We start from the raw sequence: 24425 nt of genomic DNA on the forward strand, positions 1-24425 counted from the left end.
TCAGAAGGATCCCATTACAGCCATACTCTGAGTAACTGCCCAAACCAAATAATTAGGCTTTTATTTATTATGCTTGCTGCACCTTATAATTGTTAAATAGTGTCCACTACTTTCCATCTTCACCTATTATTTGGCTCTACATTTTTCTTTGAATTATTTTACATCATTGAGTTTCTATGTTGTATCAATTCTCTAGTCCATGTCACCCATGACTACTCTTCTAAAGACCTTTGAGAGGTTTAGGTTTTCTCTGTGTCCATCAAGAGGAATACTCTACAGACCCTTTAGCCAGACCCAGTAGTTTGTAGAGCAGTAGTCTTCCTTTACAAAGAGTCAGCTTTTGAGATGGTACTAAAGAGATGAGTAGAGGGCACATGATACTAGTCAAGATTTGGTTTATGATCTCAATGCTTTAAACTTTCCTGAAGATATAATGAGTCTAATAAACACAACTAACCTTCCAGCTAGTACAAGAAGCTTGGATTGGCGTTTCATCTCCAGAGAAAATGGGTACCTCTTGCCTAGACTTTCTATTTGTTTCTTAAAAACTGTTCAGATATTCTTCAGCAATGCTGAACCTGACTGTATCCACAATATTCTCATTCCATTTCCTATCACTTTCCCCATAGGACCTACCTTGTGTAACTGTCAAGTAATGCATAAAATCTGTGACTGACAATTAGTACTAATATCTTGAAATAGTTTAATGAAGTAGTTTTGTAACATATGATATTTATTACTGAAGAGCAGATCAGAGAGAGAGACTTTTTACCAAAAGGTTACAGGTGTTCTTAGGACAACTTTGAGAAAAAAAATCACACAATTATTTAGTATGATATTAGCATGGCAAGTAGAATCTGTTTTAAGTCTACAATGGTGTTTATTTGGTGTGGTACTGCATGTCATCCTCTAATTTCTCATGCCACATCACAGATTTTTCAGCTATCCATGTATACAAAAAATAGAATAGAATATTACTTTAAGGGAGTTAGTAAATAGCACATTTTAAAAAGAAATCAAAAAACAAGAATACAGTAAATACTCAAAACTTGTTTTGCATGTAAGAGCACTCAATTATTTATAACCTCCAGTGACACAACCAACTTACCCAGGCCGTCTCAGAAATGTTATTATGAGAGGTTTGTTTAGTTTTTGTTTGTTTGTTTGTTTGTTTTTTACAGATCTCCCTTGTTCTCACAGCTGTGTTTGCTGTGGTGGTCTTTCGGCTGGTGGCCATGGAACAATTTGTTTCATTTGAATGGGAATTTGTCAAGAAAAACTGGCAATTTGCAACTTCAGGAACGGGTGTTTGCATAAATTTTGTCATAATCATGTCTCTAAATGTGGTATGTATCTTTCAGAAGATAAGGAATTACTTTGTTTTTTTTACTTATATCACTTTTCTCACAAATCCTAATGATATTCTAGTTAGGTTAACTGAATACTATAAATTGCACCTCTGGGAGTGTGTGGATGTGCATGATTATACATTTCAGTGTGCTAGTGTCCAGTCCGGATTTGGTTCAAGTGTTTTATTTGATCCTGTTGGAATATGGTGCAGTCAGGAAAGGTTGAGTTTTGGAACTCTAGATAATGAACTTAAAGTACAGAACTTAATTACGAGCATTATTCAAGTTCTTTAAAGGAAGAAATACACTTTGCAAGTTGGCAGTACAATATTAAACCCCAAATCCATTTTCTAAAAGAGAGTATACAGTATATAACACAGGGAGACATTCTTTGAATAAAAAAGTTACTTAACAGATGGTTTTGTTATCTACATAATTGTTTATTACATTTACATAGGACATTCCTAAAGCTGAAGTTGTGAAGTTTTAGGTTTGAGTGTTCAGATTCTATAGTAACACAATATTACAACAACTTAAAAATCAGTTTCAGAGGGTTTTTTTGCCTACATTTTGCCATCATTTTCATCTATAATAAAGGTATAATTTAGAGAATTTTTAAGAAAAGCAAGACAGATTTCATTTTCTTTTATATTTGATAGAGCTAAGTTAATTTATTTTATTGATTCATTGTTGGGGTGATAGATCATCTGGTGCTAATGTAACAGTGCCTGCATTCAGAGTTTTTGCCTATTGAGTTTAATTTATATATATTATTGTATCAGTTTAATGTATTTTTTTATTTTTATTATGATTCTTTCCAGTTCAGATTGAAGCATTGCTTTCAGAAGTATGCTTCAAAGCTCCACAGAGACCTCCTATCGGTATGGGGAACCTTATCCCAAACACAAGAAACAGTCTGACAGCCTGCACAAGCCCAAAACAAAATAAGGGAAAGCTTTTAAATCCAAAAACATAGAACGGGAAGAGGGAGAACCATTAAGAACCCTGGCCCACAATGATAAAAACAAATGCTACTTTATATTTAAAGATTTATTACAAAAATTTCAAAGTAATGCAAAAACAAAGAAAACATTAATTTTAAAAGATGTGCCTTAAAAGGGCAAACCCAGCAAAACCAACCAACAATTCCAAAATTTTTATCCTTTGTGTTATAAAGTGAAACATTTTTAATACATTTTATAAAATGCCTGTCCTGTTCATGTGTCATCTGTTAAATAATAATAACATACAAATGTCAAGAAAATGAAAACATTAACAATTAAATACAATAAACTTGAGCTAGGATAAAACCCTGACTACAACATAACAACATCATTGGAACACCATTTAAAGAAAATATTTACTGTTTACAACTGAATGTTGTTGTTGTTTACCTGTTTTTTGGGGTCATGGTCATATTGTTTATAGAGATGGCTCTCATTGCTGCAAAGTGCATCATGCCATTTTGTCACTGCTATTTAAGATATCAGTGCACTATCATTGGAGTTCAAGTATCTGAATAAAAGTAAAACACATTTCATAGGGTTTTGAGTACAGAGGACGTTTGACTCTTTGGGAAATGTTGTGTTCTTCTCAACATTGATTTATTGCCCAGGAGTACACTTGGTCCTGTTAAATTTCTTTTTTGTGTACCATTTTTCATCTAAAGCATGATAATTAGGCATGCTGTTTAATCATACCAAAAATTTTAATAGTTCCTTGTGTGTTAAAGTTTACTCTGATCTTTCATTAGTTTCTAATTTTGCCCTTTCTTTCTTAGATTTTAAATTTCTATGGTGTCCAGTTTTAGGCTTTGTTGCTTCCTTTGTAAAGTCATATCTTAATTGAAGGGTAAATGAAAGTGTTATAGGTAAAGACGGTAAATGGTGGTAATGGAACAGCTCCTTGCTCAACCTCAACAGCAATAAAATGGTGTAATATTTTTGATGTTTCTTTAAACAACCCTGTAATAATTGTACTTGTTCTTTTCTATTTTAAGGTGTATGAAAAGGTAGCGTATCTACTCACAAACTTAGGTAAGTGAAGAGCAAATATTTTTAATCTAAAAATCAAAAAGGCTCAAATAATAACCTGCTTGGCTTATTTTTCAGAACACCCCCGCACTGAGTCGGAGTGGGAGAACAGCTTCGCTCTCAAAATGTTTCTGTTCCAGTTTGTCAACTTGAACAGCTCTATATTTTACATTGCTTTCTTTCTTGGCAGGTGGGTACAAATAGTACTTCGGCAGTTTTATGATCATTCAATATCCGCAGTCTTTTTTGAGCACAAGGGAACATGCTAAAGCCCACCTTCTGAAATGTTCCTGTAATATTAACACTTTTTCCACTGAGTACCCAGCCTCTCATTTATTGCAATTATCAAATTACTAGTAATGAATTGTGAGTGGGTGGGCGGCACGGTGGCGCAGTGGGTAGCGCTGCTGCCTCGCAGTTGGGAGATCTGCGGACCTGGGTTCAATTCCCGGGTCCTCCCTGCGTGGAGTTTGCATGTTCTCCCCGTGTCTGCGTGGGTTTCCTCCGGGTGCTCCGGTTTCCTCCCACACTCCAAAGACATGCAGGTTAGGTGGATTGGCGATTCTAAATTGGCCCTAGTGTGTGCTTGGTTTGTAGGTGTGTTTGTGTGTGTCCTGCGATGGGTTAGATAGATAGATAGATAGATAGATAGATAGATAGATAGATAGATAGATAGATAGATAGATAGATAGATAGATAGATAGATAGATAGATAGATAGATAGATAGATAGATAGATACTTTATTAATCCCGATGGGAAATTCACACCCTTCCTGGGATTGGTTCCCTGCCTTGTGCCCTGTGTTGGCTGGGATTGGCTCCAGCAGACCCCCATGACCCTGTTTGGATTCAGCAGGTTGGAAAATGGATGGATGGATGGAATTGTGAGTGGTTGTATAGGGTGTATTCAGTTTGCTTGTGTGAAACAATCCTAAAAGAAAATGACATTTAAACATTAAAACAAATTCCAGATTTGCTCAAGTGCATTGCTAATCAGAGCTAATTACATTCTTTATGCTCTCAGACTGGCAAGCTGTCCGTAAATAGAGTGCCAGTGAATGCAGTAGAGTAACAGAAGCAGAAGTGAAAAGTATAAACAGAAAAGAGAGAATTGTGTCTTCAGTGGTCCACATATTGTGATAAGAGAGCTTTGTGGCATTAGACAGTTTTAATTAAATAAATATTTCAGAGAGTGCATGCTCCAGATGAACACAGGTTCCCATGAAAACATACACGAGCTGCACTGAGGTTGATTGGCTGATCATACATTCACAGTCAAGTGCTTCACTAACGGCACAGAGGTGGTGATTGTAACATGTGCACCCAAATACAGTATAAAACAGACCCTATGCAGAGAATTGGGAGCTTAGTGAGAGAGATACGGAAGGAAAGTCAAAGAGGTGGAGAAGAGTCAACTGATGGGAACTTGTGTGGATTAGGAGGTGAAAGGGAAAAAGGTAGGATTGTGGAGTCTGTGTTATTTGGTTTGGAAGCTCGATAATCAGGGGAAACAAGCAGCTGGGCTGTGCTTGAACAGGGGACACTAAAAAAAAAAACACTTCTATAGAGCTGCATTCAAGAGTAGCAGCAGCCCCGTTGTGCAGCGTTATACTTATGATGCTGAAGGACTAGCAGAGGGATACATGATTGGTGTTTGGTGCGGCACCCCACAGATACTGAGGGACTGGCAGTGAGGGCCTGAACCCGAGTTCAAAAGGTTGACTGCACCTGTTAGCTTTCTTTTCCTTTCACTGTGTGACCCAGACGGGATAAATGTAGGAGATGCAGGGTTTCAAAATGAAGTATTGGGGCTTGTGAGATTTTCCGGAAGAAAGACCTGCTTGAGTTTTAACCATTTTATGGAATACTTATTTATTGATTGTTTTTTTTTTATCCTTCACTGAAGAAAACTTCAGTTTTAGGTATTATGTATTTATGGACTTGCACTGCACCTTGGTTTTCTAAACTCAAGACTGGTTTGTATGAATAAAGCACTAATGCACTTACACCAACTCTTGTTAGTTTTGTGTGTCCTCATTTGCCTGGCTCATCCTGACTATGGTATTGATGATTCTGTGTTCAAGTGGTGCCAGCGAGCATGGAGCTAATCCAGACTGTCACACATATAAGCTTTGTGGTTCCTTCTGTTCTGAAAAGTGTATACTATAATAGAAAGGGGTGGACAAACTCCTCTGGTGTTGGGCCAAATTGTCCATAATGAGTCAGTGGTCCATGTAGATCTAGGTGTATCTGTGGTCCCAGGCCATCTTACGAATGTGACAATCACAAACATTGCTTAATTATCAAAGCATTTTATGAAAATATATTAAGAACAATACCAAAACACCAAATAACAGTGCAATTTTAAAGTTAAGTGATTTTGTTATTACACTCTTTTAGTCATAAACGTGAAACTGCTTTCTTGCTGTAGCAACAAATAACTTATTACAATTTTTTTATCTGTAAGTAGACCTCCTTTCTTGCTTTTAGCAATTTTCATTTTTATGAAGACCCGTTTTAATCTGCTACCAGATACTGATGTCATGTGCACAGCAGGCTTTCAAAGCATTGGAAACAAATCCTGAGTTATGTGCAATGTGTAGAAATCAAGCATAGAAACTCTGGTAAACTTACTTGACATTGCACTGGAGTTCAGGGAGTTCAGTTACTTTAAGCTGTAAGACTACAGAGCAAAAAGGAGCTTAACAAATTGCAAAATGTATCTTGCAGTGGCTAAAGTCTTGAAAATGTGATTCAAATTCACAATTAAGAATGCCAGCCTGAAGTACATACAGTATCTGGCAAATTCCACAATTCTGTCTGATCAGTGTTCCTTAAAATTGGGAAAATAAACAGATTTCCCTGTTGCAACTGACCCAGGTTATTGTAAAGATTTAAGAATGGAGAAAAATATAACTTACCAACTCTCTACTTAAATATAAATGAGCTCACACAAAGAACTGTAACTGTCCTTCTCTTCTGACTTGACAATAGTGTTTGAATAGCACAGTCAGTATTTTGCTGGCACTAAGTGCATTTTACCACTCATTTCACAAAATACGCATGTTGAAGTAAAGAAATAATATTTTTGGGTCAACCTGCAACCAAAAAATCTTTTTGTATTTTTCACATTTGTAAACAGTGCCGTTTTATGCTGAATTCTGCACATACCTGGAGTGATACCCAACGTTCTGCCAACCAAGTCTATTTGTGATAAATTCAGCCATGCACAAAGTTAATTTTTTAAAAACACTCATGTAAGACAAAGGCAAGAAAGCAAGCAGTTAAAACCAAAAATACTTACATAAACCTCTGTGTGGCTGAGCTACAAATTGTTCCTATTTGTATGGTAAAAGCTTGGTTTTTAATGAGGCAGCATGGCAACTTATCTCAGTATGCTTACAGCAGTCAACTGCATAATTGTCTTGTTAAGAACACCTCATGAGAGCAAGTATAGCCGCAGGTCGATCGCACCTGAGCCATGAGTCGTAGTTTGTCCACCCCTGCTCTATCAGCTACATGTGTAGTTTAGGATCTATAAACAAACATTTACAGACATGGATACTTCAAGAAGGGACACTACACTACAATACCTTATGTGGCTATGAATGATTTGGAAAAAGAGGGATCATTGTTATATTTAGTACTAAAAGTACTAGTTAACTAGTTCATTGTAGTAAGCATTTTTGCCAAACAAATCCAGCCTTGTGGGTTCAAATCCTGCACCCATTTGTTAACCACAAGGAGTTTGCATATTCTCTCTGTTGGTGTGGCTTTTTCCTCCCACACCCCCAAATATGTCCTTGATAGCATAATTTTAAATTGGCTCTGTGGGGATGTGTGTGAGTGTGTGTGTGGGTTTGGGCCCTGCAAGGAATTGATGGCTTGTTCAGGGCTACCTTGATCCTAAGAGCAGCTCAGATAGACTCCAGCCCATCTGTGAACCCAATTTAGATTTGGCAGCTTTGAAAATATTATTCTATGTTTTATTTTCCTATGCTCATAGGTTTGCTGGCCGCCCTGGAAAATATAACAAACTTTTTCAGAGATGGAGGCTAGAGGAGGTAAGGAAAATTGGCATCATTCACTGGTGGGAAAAAATGTAAGAACTTCATTTTGTGGCTTCCCTCAAAAGTGACATGATAGCACATGAGTTATGACTGATGCTTCACAGCTTTAAACATGGGTTCTATTTGTGTGATGTTTGAACATCCTTCCTGAATGGGTTGTCTCAGGATGTTTTGTTTTTACCACATCAAAATGTGTGGGTAAGTATACAGTGTGGAAAAATTATGCCCTGTGCATAGCTTCTTCTTACCTGTCACTTGATGCAGCTAGTACGATAATCTCCAACAACTTGCAAATTTGTAATGAAAACAGTTTACACAGAAAATTAAAGGATGGATGGATTTATAGACTGACTTGAGACATCTCCTGAGGGGACATTATACTATATTCTGTCTATGTTCACGATGGCCTCTTCTGTAAACTCCAAATTCTTTCAAAGTCAAATACATATAGTTAGTTCTGTGATGAACTGGGGTCAAATCTGATGTTTCCAGAATAGCCTACAACTCCTACCTGTAGTAGAAAAGTAATTTGAGGAAATACATGGATTAACCTTTGCTGTGTAAACACATTCAGTATTTTCTTTAACAGAATGCTATTTAATAAATAATAATATTTAAAGATTTTCTGAATCTTTGCCATCTTCGCTTTTTATGCCTGCTTAATTCCCAACAGTTTGCCCTGAATTTAGCTATAAAAAAGTGAATCTAGTGATCAAGAATAGTTAGTACTTTTTGTTATTTAGAAGATTATATTAGCTGGACTTGCAAGAACCACACAGGATGTGTATTTAGTCAAGTTCCCGTTCTTTCTAGAGTTATGGCTCGTCATTTGACATCAGTTTAATTTGATAAGAGGGGCTAAAGTACAAGGACAATATCTTACAATAGAATAAACTGAGTGCCAGGCCTGGTAGGCATATTGTGTAATTTCAGCAACATAAAATAGTAGAATTGGAAATGCGTATGCAGTAACTTTTTAAGCTTTTCTGTACCAAAGTTATTGCTGATGCTGATGTATTGTTTTCATCCAGTGCCATCCCAGTGGTTGTTTAATAGACCTTTGTATGCAAATGGGAATCATTATGGTTTTAAAACAATTTTGGAACAATTTCATGGAACTTGGCTATCCGTAAGTATTGTTTTTCACAATACCAATACCAGATATTTTAAAGTCTCTGTAATATCATTCCTACTTTCTACTAAATATATACCTGAAGTGCTAAATGTTTTGTAATTCTATTGGCATACTATACAATACATTGTAAATTGGAGAAGCTGTTCAGAAATGACATGAAATGCTGACCCCTATTGTGGCCATTTCAGAGCTGACATGAACTATGACATATAAAAATCCCTATTGAGATTCCACAAAGTAAATTTGTATTTGTTTCTCAGAAAATATGCATTGTTATCTGATGTGGGTCCTTAAGATACCCTTTCCCACACTACAGCAAAATGTTCTTATAATTTAAAAGCTGCTGTGGGAAAGCTTTCACCAAGCCTAATCATGTTATGTAGGTTATTACAGAACTGGTGGTCTCGAAGAAAGATAAAGAAAGGAGGCCAGTGTTTGGAACACAAAGTTTTATTACCTCAGTGGGATAAGGACTGGAACCTGCAGCCTATGAATGCTCATGGCTTGATGGATGAATACCTGGAGATGGGTAAGATGGATAACAAACTTCTGGGAATACGTTTTAGATATTATACAGTATATGTATATACAACACTATATATAACATGATATTTAAACTCAGGTCTCCTCTATTCTTATTAAACATGTAAAACTAAAGTAAATACGTTGTTTTTTGAAGAATGCTGAAGTACACCTTTTGACGGGCTGGCTGTTTTCTGCCTTGTGCCCAAATGCTATCAGCATAGGCTTTAGCCTCCTGCAATCCAGAATTGGATTAAGTTGGTTGAAGAATGTTATGTTATACTACTTTTGGTTAAGCTTTACCTAAACTTTTTTCTCACATTTGTCATTTAAGCACAGAATAAAATATTACTGTGGATGTTGTATTAAAGGCTGTAAACATAGATGTGAAATGGCACTTAGTTTTTCTTCCCCATCTCAAAAACATGTAGTTTAGGATAATAGACACTTCCAAAGTGGCCCTGTTTTAGTTGATGTGAAAATGTGTGTCTTGCCATGTCAAATCCACTTAATCCAGAACAATGTCACTGGGTGCTGGAGCCAAGGCTAGCAGCTACTGTATCACACAGTGCCAATTCATCACAGAGTGAACACACACATATCCACACACCGAACACTTAGTAGGGCCATATGTGCAGTTGTTTCTTTTAGTGGATAGCTATTGAAATAAGAGACAAGAAACAATATGAAAGTTTGGGGACTCCACCCTGTATAGTGTCAGGTTTTGCACAAAATAACTCAAAACAACGAGTAGTCATTAAGCACAGAGTCATAAAATAGACTGCAACTTAAAACAAATACTCCTGCTTTATAGTTGAGGGGAAGAAAGAGGTGTGTCTTTAGGCGGAAGTGAGGTCAACAGGGTTGTGAAATGCTGCCGGGAGTGGGAGGAGATTTAGGCGGTTCTGTCTTCTGGAGGTCTGCAGGAGAGGGAGAAGAGGCATTAGTATAATGAATTAACCCCATACTCTGTGCTTCACTCCCACTTAAGCCCTTAGACTGCTACTAATGTGCACGTGTGTGACACTATCTAATGTAGTTTTGGGTCCTAATTTGGCAAACACTTTAATTTAGGTATCCATTATAAGTACCTGTTAATAGTCTGTGTGTTATAAAATATATAAACCTTTTTCAAATGATCTAAAATATTAACATGATTTTTGCTAATAGCATAGTTACTAAAATATTTATAGACTGTTAATAAATGATTTTAAATGGACACCTAAATTAGAAAGTAACCCTAGATTTTCTCTGGGTTCACATCTTTCCTGACTTTGGATCAAATAGGTTCAGTAAATGGATGAATAGCATTCAAGATGGAAATTTTTCTTCATGCAAGGGGATATGGTAACCTAGGACAAGCTGAAGGGACTTGTTACTGAAGTGTGCCTACATACAGCTTTTAAGAAATATCCAGACAGCTTATCTGTAAGGTACTCAAACAAGCGTCAGAAACTGAATGGTACTTCACAAACCTTTTATTTTGACTGAGAAATACTGGAAAGTAGAACAGACAGCAGCAACTCTCTTAAAACTGCTGAAGCAAAGTTATGTAATTTGGTGGGTTAGTGAAATGATTTTGATAAAAAAAAGTCTTGTTCCATGAACAGATTGATTGAAGTTAGCTTGTAAGACAAAATAGCATCAGGGAGCGTTATGCTAAATAAGTACACCTCATTTAGTTATTTTATTCTGAAACTACATATTGTACAATATATTCATAGAAGAAAAAGGATTTACCCAACCCAATGTGCTAAATAAGCAGATAATGTTTAAAGTGGAGTAATTTACTTTTCACAAAATGGTGATTCATTAGGCCAAAGCTAATTAGACACAAACGGTGAGAAAAAGGGCTGCAGTGTGAAGAAAAGGCTTTCAAAGCTGTGAGTGATACCATATCAGTTCTTTGAAAAGCTTCATGGCCCCTGTAAACTCAGTGAAATCTTAGCAATATTACATTTTGGCTGTATTTTTAAAGTTAAAACACATCCTAGAGGCCAGTGGGATTATTCAAGTTCCATTTAAATGTGGACAAACAGAATGAAATGATTGAAGAGTTCATTTTTAAAAGAAAAACATAATATCTTTTGGAGTTTGATTACTTCACACATAGAGGGGGGTTGGCTGTTATTTTAAAAATGTTTGTTCCTGTTTTATAAGCTGAAAATGTTGCCTAACTGCCATTTTTTTCAGTGTTGCAGTTTGGCTTCACTACCATTTTTGTGGCTGCTTTCCCCTTGGCTCCCCTGCTTGCACTACTCAACAACATCATTGAGATACGACTAGATGCCTACAAGTTTGTCACTCAGTGGAGACGGCCAATGCCAGCAAGAGCCACGGACATTGGTGAGCCTATTAGACTGTAGCTGTGGGGAGCCTGAGATTACGTAGCTTGTGCCATGATCTGTAGAACCATTTTAACAATATGCTTAATTCAGTTTTGCCTATGATGCTACCATTTTACTTCTGCTGAAAGTGTATCAGTTTATCCTGTGTTGTTTCATTGAGTCACATATAAGACGGATGTCTCACTCATTCCAAGCTCTGTAAAAAATATTGTGGTGGCATAAAGTATTTGTTATTAAGAAAACTGATAATAGCAATCTGATTAGCTCGTATCAATTTTAGATATTACATTGAATCCCAATAATATGAAGTTCATTTCTGCCATTCATGTTAGTCATAAGTTAGTGGTGCTGGAAAACAGAGAAACATAATTGTTTTTTCCTAATTGTCATTTATTAGAGCTGCTGATTAATTACTGTTAACATTTCTAATTAACACATTAACCATTTCTGTGATTACATTTTTTTAACGGAACCCCTAAATGCATTAATTTAATCTGGTTAATTCAACTGTGCTTCACACGTTGTTAATGAAGCAATACCAAATTAATCGAAGTCTACTAGTGAGTAGTAGCAGGTCACTGGCACTTGATCATTTCCAGAGTTATTTCTTGATATTGATCTTCATCCACACACAACAGTACTGAAACATAAAATACTTTGTGCTGTATTCAATCAATAACAGATGCAATTTATCCCGTATTTTCATACACATGATTTCATAAACGATTCATCCCATATTTACACTAACTCTTCAAAGTTAAGACAATAACAAAAAAAAGCAATTAAAATCCAACCAGTTATACAAGTGGAGTAAATAATTTCATTGTCATGTTATGCTAACAGTGCAGATGGGCATGCACTACGTGCTGAGTGAGAATGTATGTCAGTGTCATCTTTGACATTATGCTGCTTTCGCACAGAACAGCATGCTGTATACAGTGTAAATGTTACTATTGTTATTTCTGCTAATCCTAGTCTGCCCATGAAAGAGGCTGTTGAGTTATAGGTTTGAGTGGGAGATAGCATGTCAGTGGGTCAGCCCAGCTCCTGGCAATGAATACCCCTACTGTTGAGCTTTTTTGATTGCCTGAAACAGCTTGGAACAGGTGTCACGCATATCTGAGTAGCTAAAGATTAAGTGATACAGAGTCAAACTGCCTTATACCTCCCCCAAAATAGACATGGTATGTCGTTGTTGGTTAGTTAATTGTATGTTAACTACTGTAGCCTAAATTAGAACCTACATTAGCCTATATTATACTAGAACTAATAAAACTAGGCAATAATCAGTGCAAATTGCTCAAGCTAATATGTCCATACATTTGAGTGGGAAAGAGGGGTCCTTTCATCGGATTGGCTGGCCCAGCATTTTTTCAGCCGTGGAATTGCCAAATGGGGGAGGCAGCTTGATGGATGAGGTCTCCAGGACTCTAAACATATCCAAATCTTATTGTGTGATATCATCTACTGTTAAATTTTGCTCCGTACTTCTAAAACTTTTATTTTTGTACTGTACTGAGGATTTGTTCTGTTCTGTGTATTATATTGATTGTATTGTATTGACCCCCTTCTTTTGACTCCCACTGCACGCCCAACCTACCTGGAAAGGGGTCTCTCTTTGAACTGCCTTTCCCAAAGTTTCTTCCATTTTTTTCCCTACAAAGTTTTTTTTTGGGAGTTTTTCCTTGTCTTCGTAGAGAGTCAAGGCTGGGTGGCTGTCAAGAGGCAGGGCCTGTTAAAGCTCATTGCTGCACTTCCTGTGTGATTTTGAGCTATACAAAAATGTATTGTATTTTATTTGGGCTGAAGGTTGAGATAATTAGACTTATAATTCCTAAATGACACATTCTATGAGAATGTTCAATTTAAACATCTAAATAATTTAACCTGTCAGATACATACTTAGAATTTTTTAGTCTATTCTTTGCTATTTAAAAGCCTAATCTGTGCACATTTCCAATCAAATTAATGACTCCTTCTTTCCATGTAACCACTGCGGAGTTCGTTCATGTGTACCATCCAATTAAGCACAACCTGAGCTATAACAGTGTTGATTGTGCACAAAAGCTGATTTGATGTTTCTATTTTTTAATTCTTAATTGTTTGTGTTACTGTTAGTGCTTTTGGTATCTTTTCTTGCAACATAGCAGTTCAAACCATACGTATTAGTTTTCCCAAATATCACTGAAATCCTTGTGGGTGTTTGATGGTCAATGGGCATTGATTGTATTACACAAAACTATTCAATAAACTAACTGGAATAATTTACTATGCATAGGCAAGTGATTACTGAAACTGTTTTGTATTAGAAATGAATTACTAAGTTATTTCTGCTTTATAGAAAAATATTAATAGGCATGAAGGAAATATGATAAATTGGGATTCATATGCATTTTATTTAATTAAAAAGTTTAATTGTGCAATTAATTGTGATTATTGTACATATATTAATTTAACAGCAGCTTTATTATTTATTACTTTTTATAATATTTTCAATATTTTTATTTGGCCTTATTTCATGTTTAAAACAAGTTAAAGTTATTGCTGAGAATAACCTTCATAAAGTAACAATTTTATGGGGTTCAACATAACTGATTTAATACAGTGAGTTCTTTTATCTCCTGGTATGTATTTATTTCTTGCTGGACTTTGGTGCCAATAATTAGATAATTGTTTTCTCTTTAGTGTCTGATAAAACAGAGATCTATTTTTCATGTTTAAAAGAAAAGGTAAAGCTTTCTTAGACCTATCAAAATCATATGGATATTTTATCATTTCATAATTAAAGTAAGACAGGTGAATACATTTTTGCTTTAGGAGCTTGTTGGAGCTCATTGAAAAATAAATTAGCCGCCTACCAGTACTCAAGAATAAATATCAGGAAATTCTAATTGTTTAAGCAGGCGTCAAAAGTATAGGTGAACCAGGAGAATTAGTGACACCATGTGGGCACTTGGTTTAATGCAGCATTTCTCCACCTTTAAGTACTTGCAACCCGAGTTTTCATAACAGTTTTAATCACGCCCCCTTAACGTTTTTTTGAAACCCTAATAAAATTTACTCCTATATTTTTTGCTGCTGATACACCGCTACAAGTTTAAAATTTCCCTACGAATAGCGAAATTACGCCACATATGGCAACATTCGCGCCCCCCCCCCACAGTTTGAGAGCCGCTGCTTTAATGAATCAAACAGTGAACTTGATGATTGCTGTTCTTGAGTTGATGTGCTTTTGTTTTGTTTATTTATTAACGGTATAAGTTTACCTTTTGATTTAACTGTTTTTTCTGGTTTACCACTGTATATGTAATAAAAACATTAATTTCTATGTGATTTGTTTGCCACATATGGTATGTTTTTGGTGCAATTCCAAAAACATGTGAAGTACTGTGTCTAAAATCAAATGTGTTTATGACACAACTAAATATCAGTGTTTTACATTGGTATGGTGAATACCATATTAGCTTTTCCACACACTTAGAATATGGCTGTGTCCTCAAATATTTTTGTAAATAAGCATAGTCATTTTTTATTTTTTTAATGTGTACAGAAAGTTCCTGATGGTGTTATCCTTTGAAGATCCTTGTGCCACATTAAATAATATACTGCATGTTATAATTGATCTTCCCTGGGTTTAGCTTTCTAAATATTATCAGAATTTTCCCATGCAATGCATCTCAAATAATACATTATCATTATGAACAGTGGGTATTACAAAGAACTGTCCTAAGACTGTTAAGATAAAGTATGGTGGAGAGCACTGTACAACTATTATTTAGTACAACTGTACAACTGACATCAGTAGTGTGACTAATTATGGCAGTGCATCAACACACAAATGTTTGCTGGTCAAGTTACTCTACTTCTGTCCCTTATAGGCATGACACTTTCATTCTGCCTGAAGCTTCAAAAAATGTCTAATCCCACTAATTTTCTCTTTGTCTTTCATTACCTCTAGGTATCTGGTATGGAATTTTGGAAGGAATAGGCGTCCTGGCTGTCATAACAAATGCATTTGTCATTGCCATTACCTCAGACTACATCCCTCGATTTGTCTATGCATTCAAGTATGGCCCGTGTCAAGACCAGGGCTATAGACAAGAAAAGTAAGAGGATACTATAATTTAGTAACTGACGCTGCAGATATTGAGATGCTGCGATGCTCATAGCAAAAGCGTTTAAGAGAAAGTTTAACAAGTCTGAGGTGTTATGAAGGCTTACTTAGACAGGATGCCCCATACCAATGGCATTTTAATAGGGACAGCAAACCTCTAAAGCATCACCATGCACAAATTACTCCTTCACAGTGTGCCTTCCAGCTCTTTTACCTCAGGCATCCAGTCTTAACTATCCTTGAGTAAAGTTAAGTCAACCCATTTATCTTAGTTATTATAAATGAAAACTTCAAAGCAAAGCCTGAGTTTATCTGAAGTACAAAATCATCAGAAACAGCTACTCATTTCATGAAAAATGCAGCTTGGCTAATGTGTGCTATATTTGCTGATAGTGTAATGTATTGCATTTTTCCATATCTGACAACTTTGATGCCTTGACATACATTTAAAATTCTTTGGGTTATTTGTCAGCAGGTTGTGAAGCTGCAGGCATAATTTGACCTTCTGATTGTTGAAGTATCTTGAATATGTATAAGTCAATGGCATATTCTTTTCCTGATAATGTTTTCCCTCACTTCTCTTTAACTTTTAATCTTTAGTTGTACACGTCTTACAGTGAAATTTACACTGTCAATATCACGTGAAACACAATGTTAGCCAATTAAGATGTTACTGGGCTAGACTCCTCACCAATGAATTTTGGAGGGTCTTCAATTCAAATGCTCAAGCATGTCTGAGTGCATTACATTTTTAGTTCACGGGAGCATTTTCTAGAAGTGACTTATTTAACAATATTTTAGCAAGAATACATTTGTTTGGAAAGTTGTGAGCATGTGATTGGATGACTTGACATGTAGATTTTATGAATGAGTAACATGCGATTTTCTTCATTGAAGTTTTGATTTTGTTTGTTGCTCTCCAATGTTGATCACCATAAACATAAATTGAATCAGAAACTTTTTTATCATTGTTCTGCATGAAAAAATAAGATTAAAAAATCACTGTAAACTACATGGGCAAGTTAAATAATTAATGATTTTTGGGTGGCGTATTCCTTTGCACTTTATTTGCCATGTACATTGGAATTCTGGCATTACAGTTTTTTCTAACTTTACGGAAATGTTCATTATAACACATATAGCATACCCTGTGTAGCACAAAAAACAACACAAATGGCAGCACACAATATTAACAAATTTTGTTACCTAACAGTCCCTATGTAAAGGTGCTCTTGTGCCTTCTTCAATGCGGTCTTAGTATTCTGAGTCCCAGTCACTATGAATCCGCAGCAACTAAACATCTAAGCTAATACTAGAGGTCAATTGAGTTCTTTAACTAGTTGATATTCAGAAGATGGCTGTTACAGCATATGAGCAAGAAGATACAGGAATCAGACTCTAGTAATGAAGAACTGTAGGGTTTCTTTGCAAACGTATCTAAGTCAAGCTGATTACAGCTGGGTACACCAGGGACGACCATACCAAAGATGTATTTTTTTCATTGTGCATTAGACATAATACACAAACAAATCTAGCAATTTCACAACAAATCCTTAACAGTCATTGTAAGTGCTATGTATTTGGTTTCTGTTAGGCATGTGCTAGTAGATGGCTAACTAGATCATCATGTTGACATGTTACTTATTCCTGTAAAATCTGATGGTAATTCTAGAAAGTTGATTCAGTTCATCTGGACATAGTTCTTTTCCAGGGAGATACGTTGCATCACTCATCCAAGTGACTTCCTTAGTCTCAGTTGACTGCAGGTTTCTCCAACCTCATAAACAGTACCTTTGCGTAATGACTGAAACTAGCACCACTGACTAACAATGGGCCATGTGATCAATGATATGCAAATTGTCCATTGATCAAAGGCCATGAGTACCATTCACAGAGAGTTGGGAATGGCTGCAGTCACAGCATTGTAAGATGGTGAAAGATGTACCCTTAGGCCCCCTCCTCGGTTCAGAGATGGTTGTTCCTTTTTCACGTAAATGGCCTCTTTGATTTCCCGCTCAAACCAGCATTCCTCCCTGTCCAGGATGTGCACATCTTCATCACTGAAAGAGTGACCACTGTCCTGTAGGTGTAAATAGACTGCGGAGTCCTGGCCTGACGAGGTAGCTCTTCTGTGTTGTAGAATTTCCTAACCTGGATTATTGAGCATGCATCGAGACATCTGATGGTAATTGTTTTTTTATGTTGCAAAATGTCAACAATAAACCAAAGCACCCTGCATTGGTAAAATATAATCAAACACAAAAAATACACCTAAAACAAACACTAAAATGATAAATGTGTGTCAAGGATAAGTGTCACTGATAATACCTAAATGGACCATTAGGACCAATGAATTTGTGCCTAAGCCCACACAAGCTTTCAAAAGCTTTATTTGGTGGAAGAGAAACTTTCTAATCTGTCAAAGATAGTACAAATGTTTTTCTGTATTACCACCACAAGTACTCCCTCTGAATATATGTTTGGTATCACTCCCAAGACTGTTATGGACTCTCCATCATGTTTCTTAGTATTTTTTAAAGTGTCAATTCATTGTTTTAAGCAGTCTTTTATTTCTTTGTAGGCTACCGTTTGCAGTGAGGAATTTATTTCCATATAAATGTCCAGAGTGTAATAATGGCTTAGTTTGTTTAAATAGAAACAAGTACTTTATATTTCTGCAAGTGATACACACTATTTAAATAAAGATTTGAAATGTTTTGTCCAAATAAAAACATACTATAGTAAATAAAAATGCATTTAAAATGTTGGTTTAAATTAAAAAAAAACTGTCTAGCAACAGTACATTATACCACCCTAACCCTGACAACGTTGGCATAACCATCTATCCACAGTATTTTTATCTGTTATTCAAATAAGATAAACAGCCTTCCAGCACAAAGTCCCTTCATTCTATGCCCATTTCCGCTGTCTTCTGCTGATTTCTATGGTTATTGTGAGAATGAATAAACACAAGAACCTCTCCTCACATTCTAATCTATAATTCTGCTTTTGTCTGAGTTGTCACTTAATTATGCCAGTCGAGAATACTTAAAGTCGTTCAGCTGGACTGCAGCAAAGAGTTGCTCCCCCTTTTTTTAATTCAACAGAGTTCTTCTCAGCTAGCATGGTGGATTACGAGTAACCACAAAGGTGTTGTTAAAAATAGACCAGGAGATGTATGTGTTTTTAAGAAACTGGAACAAAATCAGTTTTCTAGAATCCTAAAATATTGCTATCAGAAACAAAATCCAGTGGGTGTGAAACCATAAATAAAGTCTTTACCAGAACTTTGCAAGATATCATTAAAATCGAACTGCTAAGACTAAAAAACAAATCAGGGAAATTATTAGTCATTAACTTGAATACTCACAAATTCAAGACTAAAACTGTTCACAATTTAAATCTGTAGTCTCGGAAAGTTTCATAGTGGAACCTTCATGGCCTGACATGTAGTGCCTCTTCGGGGGCATTGCTTTGTAATGGTTTTATGTATCCTAGCCACTCACCAACAGAATATCGAGGCCCTAAAATGTATGTGTGACATGCTGAAAATTAAATAACTAAAATATTTGTATCTTTCTTAAAGTAAAGAATTAGTCCAAAACACACAGATGGTCATGTTCTTTGAAAATAAAATTTGAAGAATATTCAGATCACATTAGCTGGAAAAAAATTACCTATAACAAAATATTTTTTCAACGAGATGTCCATTGTTTATCCTAAATAAATCAGCAACTTTAAGCTAGCAGATATTTACAATTCATGATTCGTTTTTTTATTCTTACAGCAGTGGACTGTTTACAAGTCTTGAAAAGTAGAAAATGTTCTTTTATTAAATTCTATTTTTCCTTCTATAATTTTTGTTAAATATTTTTGAAGTGAATGGTAGAAAAAGTTACATTTTTAATTCTGATTTCTTTCCTTCTATTGCAAGATGTTTAAAAGGATATGTGAACAGCAGTTTGTCTGTATTCAATATGGCGGAGCTTGGCAATGGGTACGCAGGATACTGTAGGTGAGTTTTGATTTCTCTGACCTTCTTTGTTTGATTTCTTTGCCTTTGAAACCTCATAGAGTCCTGTTGGAAAATACATGGGCTGGTGACCTAGTCTTAGGCTTTGGCCTGTTAGACCTGTGTCCCAAAAAGGAAAAAATAAAAGTTTCATCATGTGTAAGTTGAAATACATCTTTTGGCATACACAGTAAATATATATTGATATTTATTCAACTTGCTAAAATATTTGGTCTTAATATTATAATTCACTGCTTGAAGTGTCTCACTTAGAATCAAAGGTAAATACAACAATTGATAAGTGAGCTAATTTGTATTTATTTTTCTCACCGCAGATATCGTGACTACAGGGCGCCACCTTGGAGCTCTGCTCCTTATGATTTCACACTACAGTTTTGGCATGTGTTAGCAGCTAGGCTCGCCTTCATCATTGTATTTGAGGTCAGTATATTGTGATCTTCATGCTCTAAAACTGTTAAGCCTATTTCATGCTATAATGGCATGTTGGACATGTAAAGATCCATCATAATAACCAAATTAACTTTCTATAGCTGCAGCTGTTTTGTTTAAACAGATCAAACCAAAACATGGGTATCAATAAATGTGAAAATTTTATGTAGGTATTTAGGCGCAAATTTATTCAAGAAGTGATGAGCAAAGTTATTATGGAGGGCGAAACTGAACTGGTTTTAAGTGGCTTATAATGGCACAGTGGTGTTCTAATTGTCCCTGTGGGCTAGGGAAGCATCTGCTAATTATGCTTGGCTGATTATTGTGGTCAAAAATATGATTTGAGCTGTGAGGCAGCAGTGCCAACTGCTGTGCCACCATGCCTTAAAGAACAAAAGGCAAAGACGAAATGATACCACTGACAAAATACAACAAATAGCTACAAACTATCAAGTAAGTAAAAAAAAATATATGTGTGTGAGTGAGGCTTTGAGGAGCAGCATTCCTTCTTTGCCATCTATAAAATGGTGTAAACCAGAAAAAAATCCATAGTGAGTTTTGCATTTCACAATTGCAAAATCTCCTGGAAAATTAATTTTGGTGTACTTTGGTGAAACAAAACTTGCCTGTTTCACTCCTCTCTACTGATAACAAAAAAATTACCCCATTCTGTTTTATCATTAAAATACCTCAAGCTTGTAAAAGGGAATACTTTTATAGTTTTCTAATACCTACAGTATTTCTGAATCAGTTCAGTTCATGTGTAGCATAAATGAACCTGGCACTCCCATGGTTTTACACAGACATCTCCAGGTGGCATATTTTGAGTTACTTGAGATTTTGATGAGTGTTTATGCTTTTGCTTTAAACTGGGTGCTCTTTCCCAATTGTTAATTGAGCTCACTCAAGCTTCTTCTTAAATTTCAATGTTTTCTATATTTTCCTACTGTTATTGTTAGTTTCTGCTGTTCTGTCAAAGCTCCGAACAGTAAGTCATCTTAAATCAAGCATATTTAAAGTTAGCCTTTGACAGTATAAAATTGGAAATGCATACACACACAGGCAAAATCCTCTTTTCTAATTAGAAAAAAAGCTTCAGTTGTTAATCATAAAAATACTGGAGTCTGGAAAGGAAATCTGTTATTAAATTCCTAAAACAACAATATTTTAAACCATGAGTACCTCTGCTTTATTATGTCAGTTCTACCTTTAAAGTGGAGCATAGGAACAACAGAAACCCTAGCATGATGAGTCCCTATTTGGAAAATGTGTTATATACTACAGTATATGAGAAAATAAAACAAAATTATAAAACTGTGTTAGGAGGGTCCTGTCACACCAGTGTGAAAACAGGCTTTAAAAGACTTAGCGTTAGGTTTGTATCTTTGGGCACTGTGTAATATCTAATGTTACTGTGTTGATTTTATTCAGCTTCCCCTAAATAGGTCTTTCTTCCTGTTTGCAGCACCTGGTGTTTGGTATTAAATCTTTCATTGCCTACTTAATTCCGGATATGCCTAAGGACCTCTGTGACCGCATGAGGCGAGAAAAATATCTAGTCCAGGAGATGATGTATGAAGCAGAGCTAGAACACCTTCAAAAAGAGAGGAAGAAAAATGGCAAACGATATCATCATGAATGGCCTTAGTCAAGACATGCCAATGCTTTTGCCATATGAAAGTTGGATAATTTGGATCATTCTCATTATGATGACAGAGAGAGTGCATCCAGGATTGTTGGGAAAGGGAATGGAAGGAGGACTGCCACTGCTGCTTTCTTGTTCTGGTAATAGAAACCCTTGCAGATCAGCAAGCAGCAGTCAAAGAGTGGAAGAAAAAAGTGTAGCGTTCAATAAGAAAGCAACAGTTGTGCTTTACTGCATTGATCCGACAAGCCAAACTGAATGCTAAATGCTTGTGAGACATAAAACGTAATGCTCACATAGCTTATTTTAATATTTACTATGCAGAACCATCTCTGTGCTTTACCACAGTGATGTCTTTCTCCCATGCAAATAATGCCTAAAAAATTTCTGTCCTTAATCTTTTGCCACCATTCTAACTTGCCCTAACCGTGCAGAGCTGAAAGGTTGTGACTTGCTACACATTTCATATGGTCCTTCCTTGATGCTGATAGCCTTTTGTTTCAAGGCTTCACAGACTGAGCAAGTGCATGTAGCAGAATGTCATCTAGAGCTCTGGTTGTGGTGATGTACATCCCACCCTTTAGAAGTGGGGACTCAAAGCATGCAGGTATTTATTACATACAGTATTGTTTTATTCTGCTTCCATCCAGGCACTTAAGCTAAACAAGCATTCTTTAAGCAATGAAAGAGGACATCTCATGAGCAATGAATGCTTCACTTTAATAGAGAGTGAGATGGCTCTCTGAAGTTTATTTTTTTATGTGCTATTTTTCTGCTTTTTGGGAGGCAGGGAGGTTTCGTAATATTGCTGAACTGTTACTACTGTTGCTAATATTGTAATATGATGCCCTCAGCCATGTCAGCGTATTGTTGTACATCTAGCAGGAATTAATGCTATTATGTAACAGATGGTTTTGCATGATCAGAATATAACTTTAAGCACATTACTTTGTAGGCACTTTAAAGCACTATCTTCTACTTTCATTTCAACCCTGAAGTGGTCTTTGTCATTCTTCTCTGAAACAGGGTTACAGCACCAGATGCAGGTTCCCGTAGCCTTGTAAGTAATAATATTCTCAGATATGAAACTATGCTGCATTTTAATTACTATGGCACCATAAAATGACTATGCACATGTCCTGCCTGCACTGTAAAATCAACAGCAGTAGTATTAGTGTCACTATGTCTTTCACGCTGATAAATAATACTTAGTGGTTTTAGCTGGCTCAGGACATTTTTAAAATTTAAAACAGCAGAAAGTAGGAAAAAAGATAGGTTTAGGATAGGAATGTTTTTAAGAAAAAAGTCTGCATTTTCCAATGGTATTCACTGTGAAGATCAGAATAAAAAAGATTTGAAAAGCTTCCTAGCACACAACACAGTTTTTTTTCTATAAAGCTGAAGGGTCCTCCTAACCTTGAAGAGGGTGCTGCTGGCTGAGCTTTATCCTACTGATTTGGCATCTTCTGTATGTCAAAAGCTTATGCTTTTGAAAAATGATTTTAAAAACTGCAGTCTTTTGACTGGTTGCATGTTGGTTGGACATACTGTACATGTAAGAATTTCACTGTAACAATATGACTACTACTACTAGTTTATTAAAAATATATTAGAACATTAGAACAAGGTAGACAAGAACAGGCCATTCAGCCTAACAAAGCTCTTCCGTCTTATCCGTTTAATGCTTCTAAAATAACATAAAGTCAAGTTTTCAAAGCCCCTAAAGTCCTACTGTCTACCACACTACTTAGTAACTTATTCCATGTGTCTATGGTTCTATGTGTGAAGAAAAACGTACTAATGTTTGCAGAAAAATTATTATATGATCTAATTTAAGCATTATATGATCTGTTTTTTGCTTATGTGCGCCCCACGATTTTATTTAGTCACATATAACCATGAAAATTGTGGTTAAAGAAAAATTTATTTTTTGCGTTTTAGTGCATTTATAACTAAAGTAAATAAAATTGTTTTACTTAAAAAATTTTAGATATTTTATTCTTTCTATCTCTATCTCTGCATGGATTTTTTTTTTAGATATTCCACTTTTCCTGCCACATTTGAGAAACCAGTGGGCACAAGAAGATGAGCTAAATGAGTTTTAAGAGAGCTAAGTAAAGAAATTCTTGCTCTTCTGGCATTTCCAGGCTGTTTTGCTAAGCTGCTTGATGGGAGTGGGCAGAATTTAAAGGAGGAACCCACAGGTGCTACCTCCTGTCCCAAAATAGCCAGAACTAAAGTGTAGTTAAATTCAGACCTCTTTAGTATTTGAAATCCAAGGCAGGGCAAAACCACAATGCTATTTCTGAACAGATTAGAGCAGGGGTAGGCAACGTCGGTCCTGGTGAGCCGCAGTGGCTACAGGTTTTCATTCCAACCCAATTGCTTAATTAGAAACCAATCATTGCCAATCTCAGACCTTATTTAATTTTATGGCTTATTAGTCTGTGCAATGTAAGACTCTTATAGCGTAGATTTTTTTCCTTTCCAAGGATATCATCCAAATGATTTGAAGCCTAAAACAGATCATTTTCAGTCTGTCACATTTTTCTATTAAGTGTTTTATTAAATAAACACAGATGTAATTGGGAAAAAGCTAGCTGGAGAACTGCTGGCTGCTTTGTCTTTTACATCTTATTGCTAATAAGGAGCAATTAAAACACTGAATGCAGCAGTTTAAGATTGAAATAAGCAATTAAGGTTGGAGAACCTTAACAAGCGAGACCACTAAAATGAAGCATCAAAAT

General features: G+C 35.9%; 1 protein-coding gene across 1 annotated transcript in view; it reads left to right on the forward strand.

Moving 5' to 3' along the window:
* ano3 (anoctamin 3) overlaps positions 1 to 24395 on the forward strand; it is a 264288-nt gene extending 239893 nt beyond the window's left edge. Inside the window, exons 16-26 of the mRNA XM_028794215.2 lie at positions 1182 to 1346; positions 3349 to 3385; positions 3461 to 3572; positions 7389 to 7446; positions 8484 to 8581; positions 8971 to 9116; positions 11303 to 11455; positions 15416 to 15563; positions 19506 to 19586; positions 19919 to 20024; positions 21499 to 24395. Of these exons, the coding sequence (XP_028650048.1) occupies positions 1182 to 1346; positions 3349 to 3385; positions 3461 to 3572; positions 7389 to 7446; positions 8484 to 8581; positions 8971 to 9116; positions 11303 to 11455; positions 15416 to 15563; positions 19506 to 19586; positions 19919 to 20024; positions 21499 to 21681 (1287 nt within the window). The 3' untranslated portion in view covers positions 21682 to 24395. The remainder of the gene's footprint in view (positions 1 to 1181; positions 1347 to 3348; positions 3386 to 3460; positions 3573 to 7388; positions 7447 to 8483; positions 8582 to 8970; positions 9117 to 11302; positions 11456 to 15415; positions 15564 to 19505; positions 19587 to 19918; positions 20025 to 21498) is intronic.
* Positions 24396 to 24425: the final 30 nt, after the last annotated feature.

This window comes from Erpetoichthys calabaricus, chromosome 2, assembly GCF_900747795.2.
Source record: "Erpetoichthys calabaricus chromosome 2, fErpCal1.3, whole genome shotgun sequence".
NCBI classification, from domain to species: domain Eukaryota; kingdom Metazoa; phylum Chordata; class Cladistia; order Polypteriformes; family Polypteridae; genus Erpetoichthys; species Erpetoichthys calabaricus.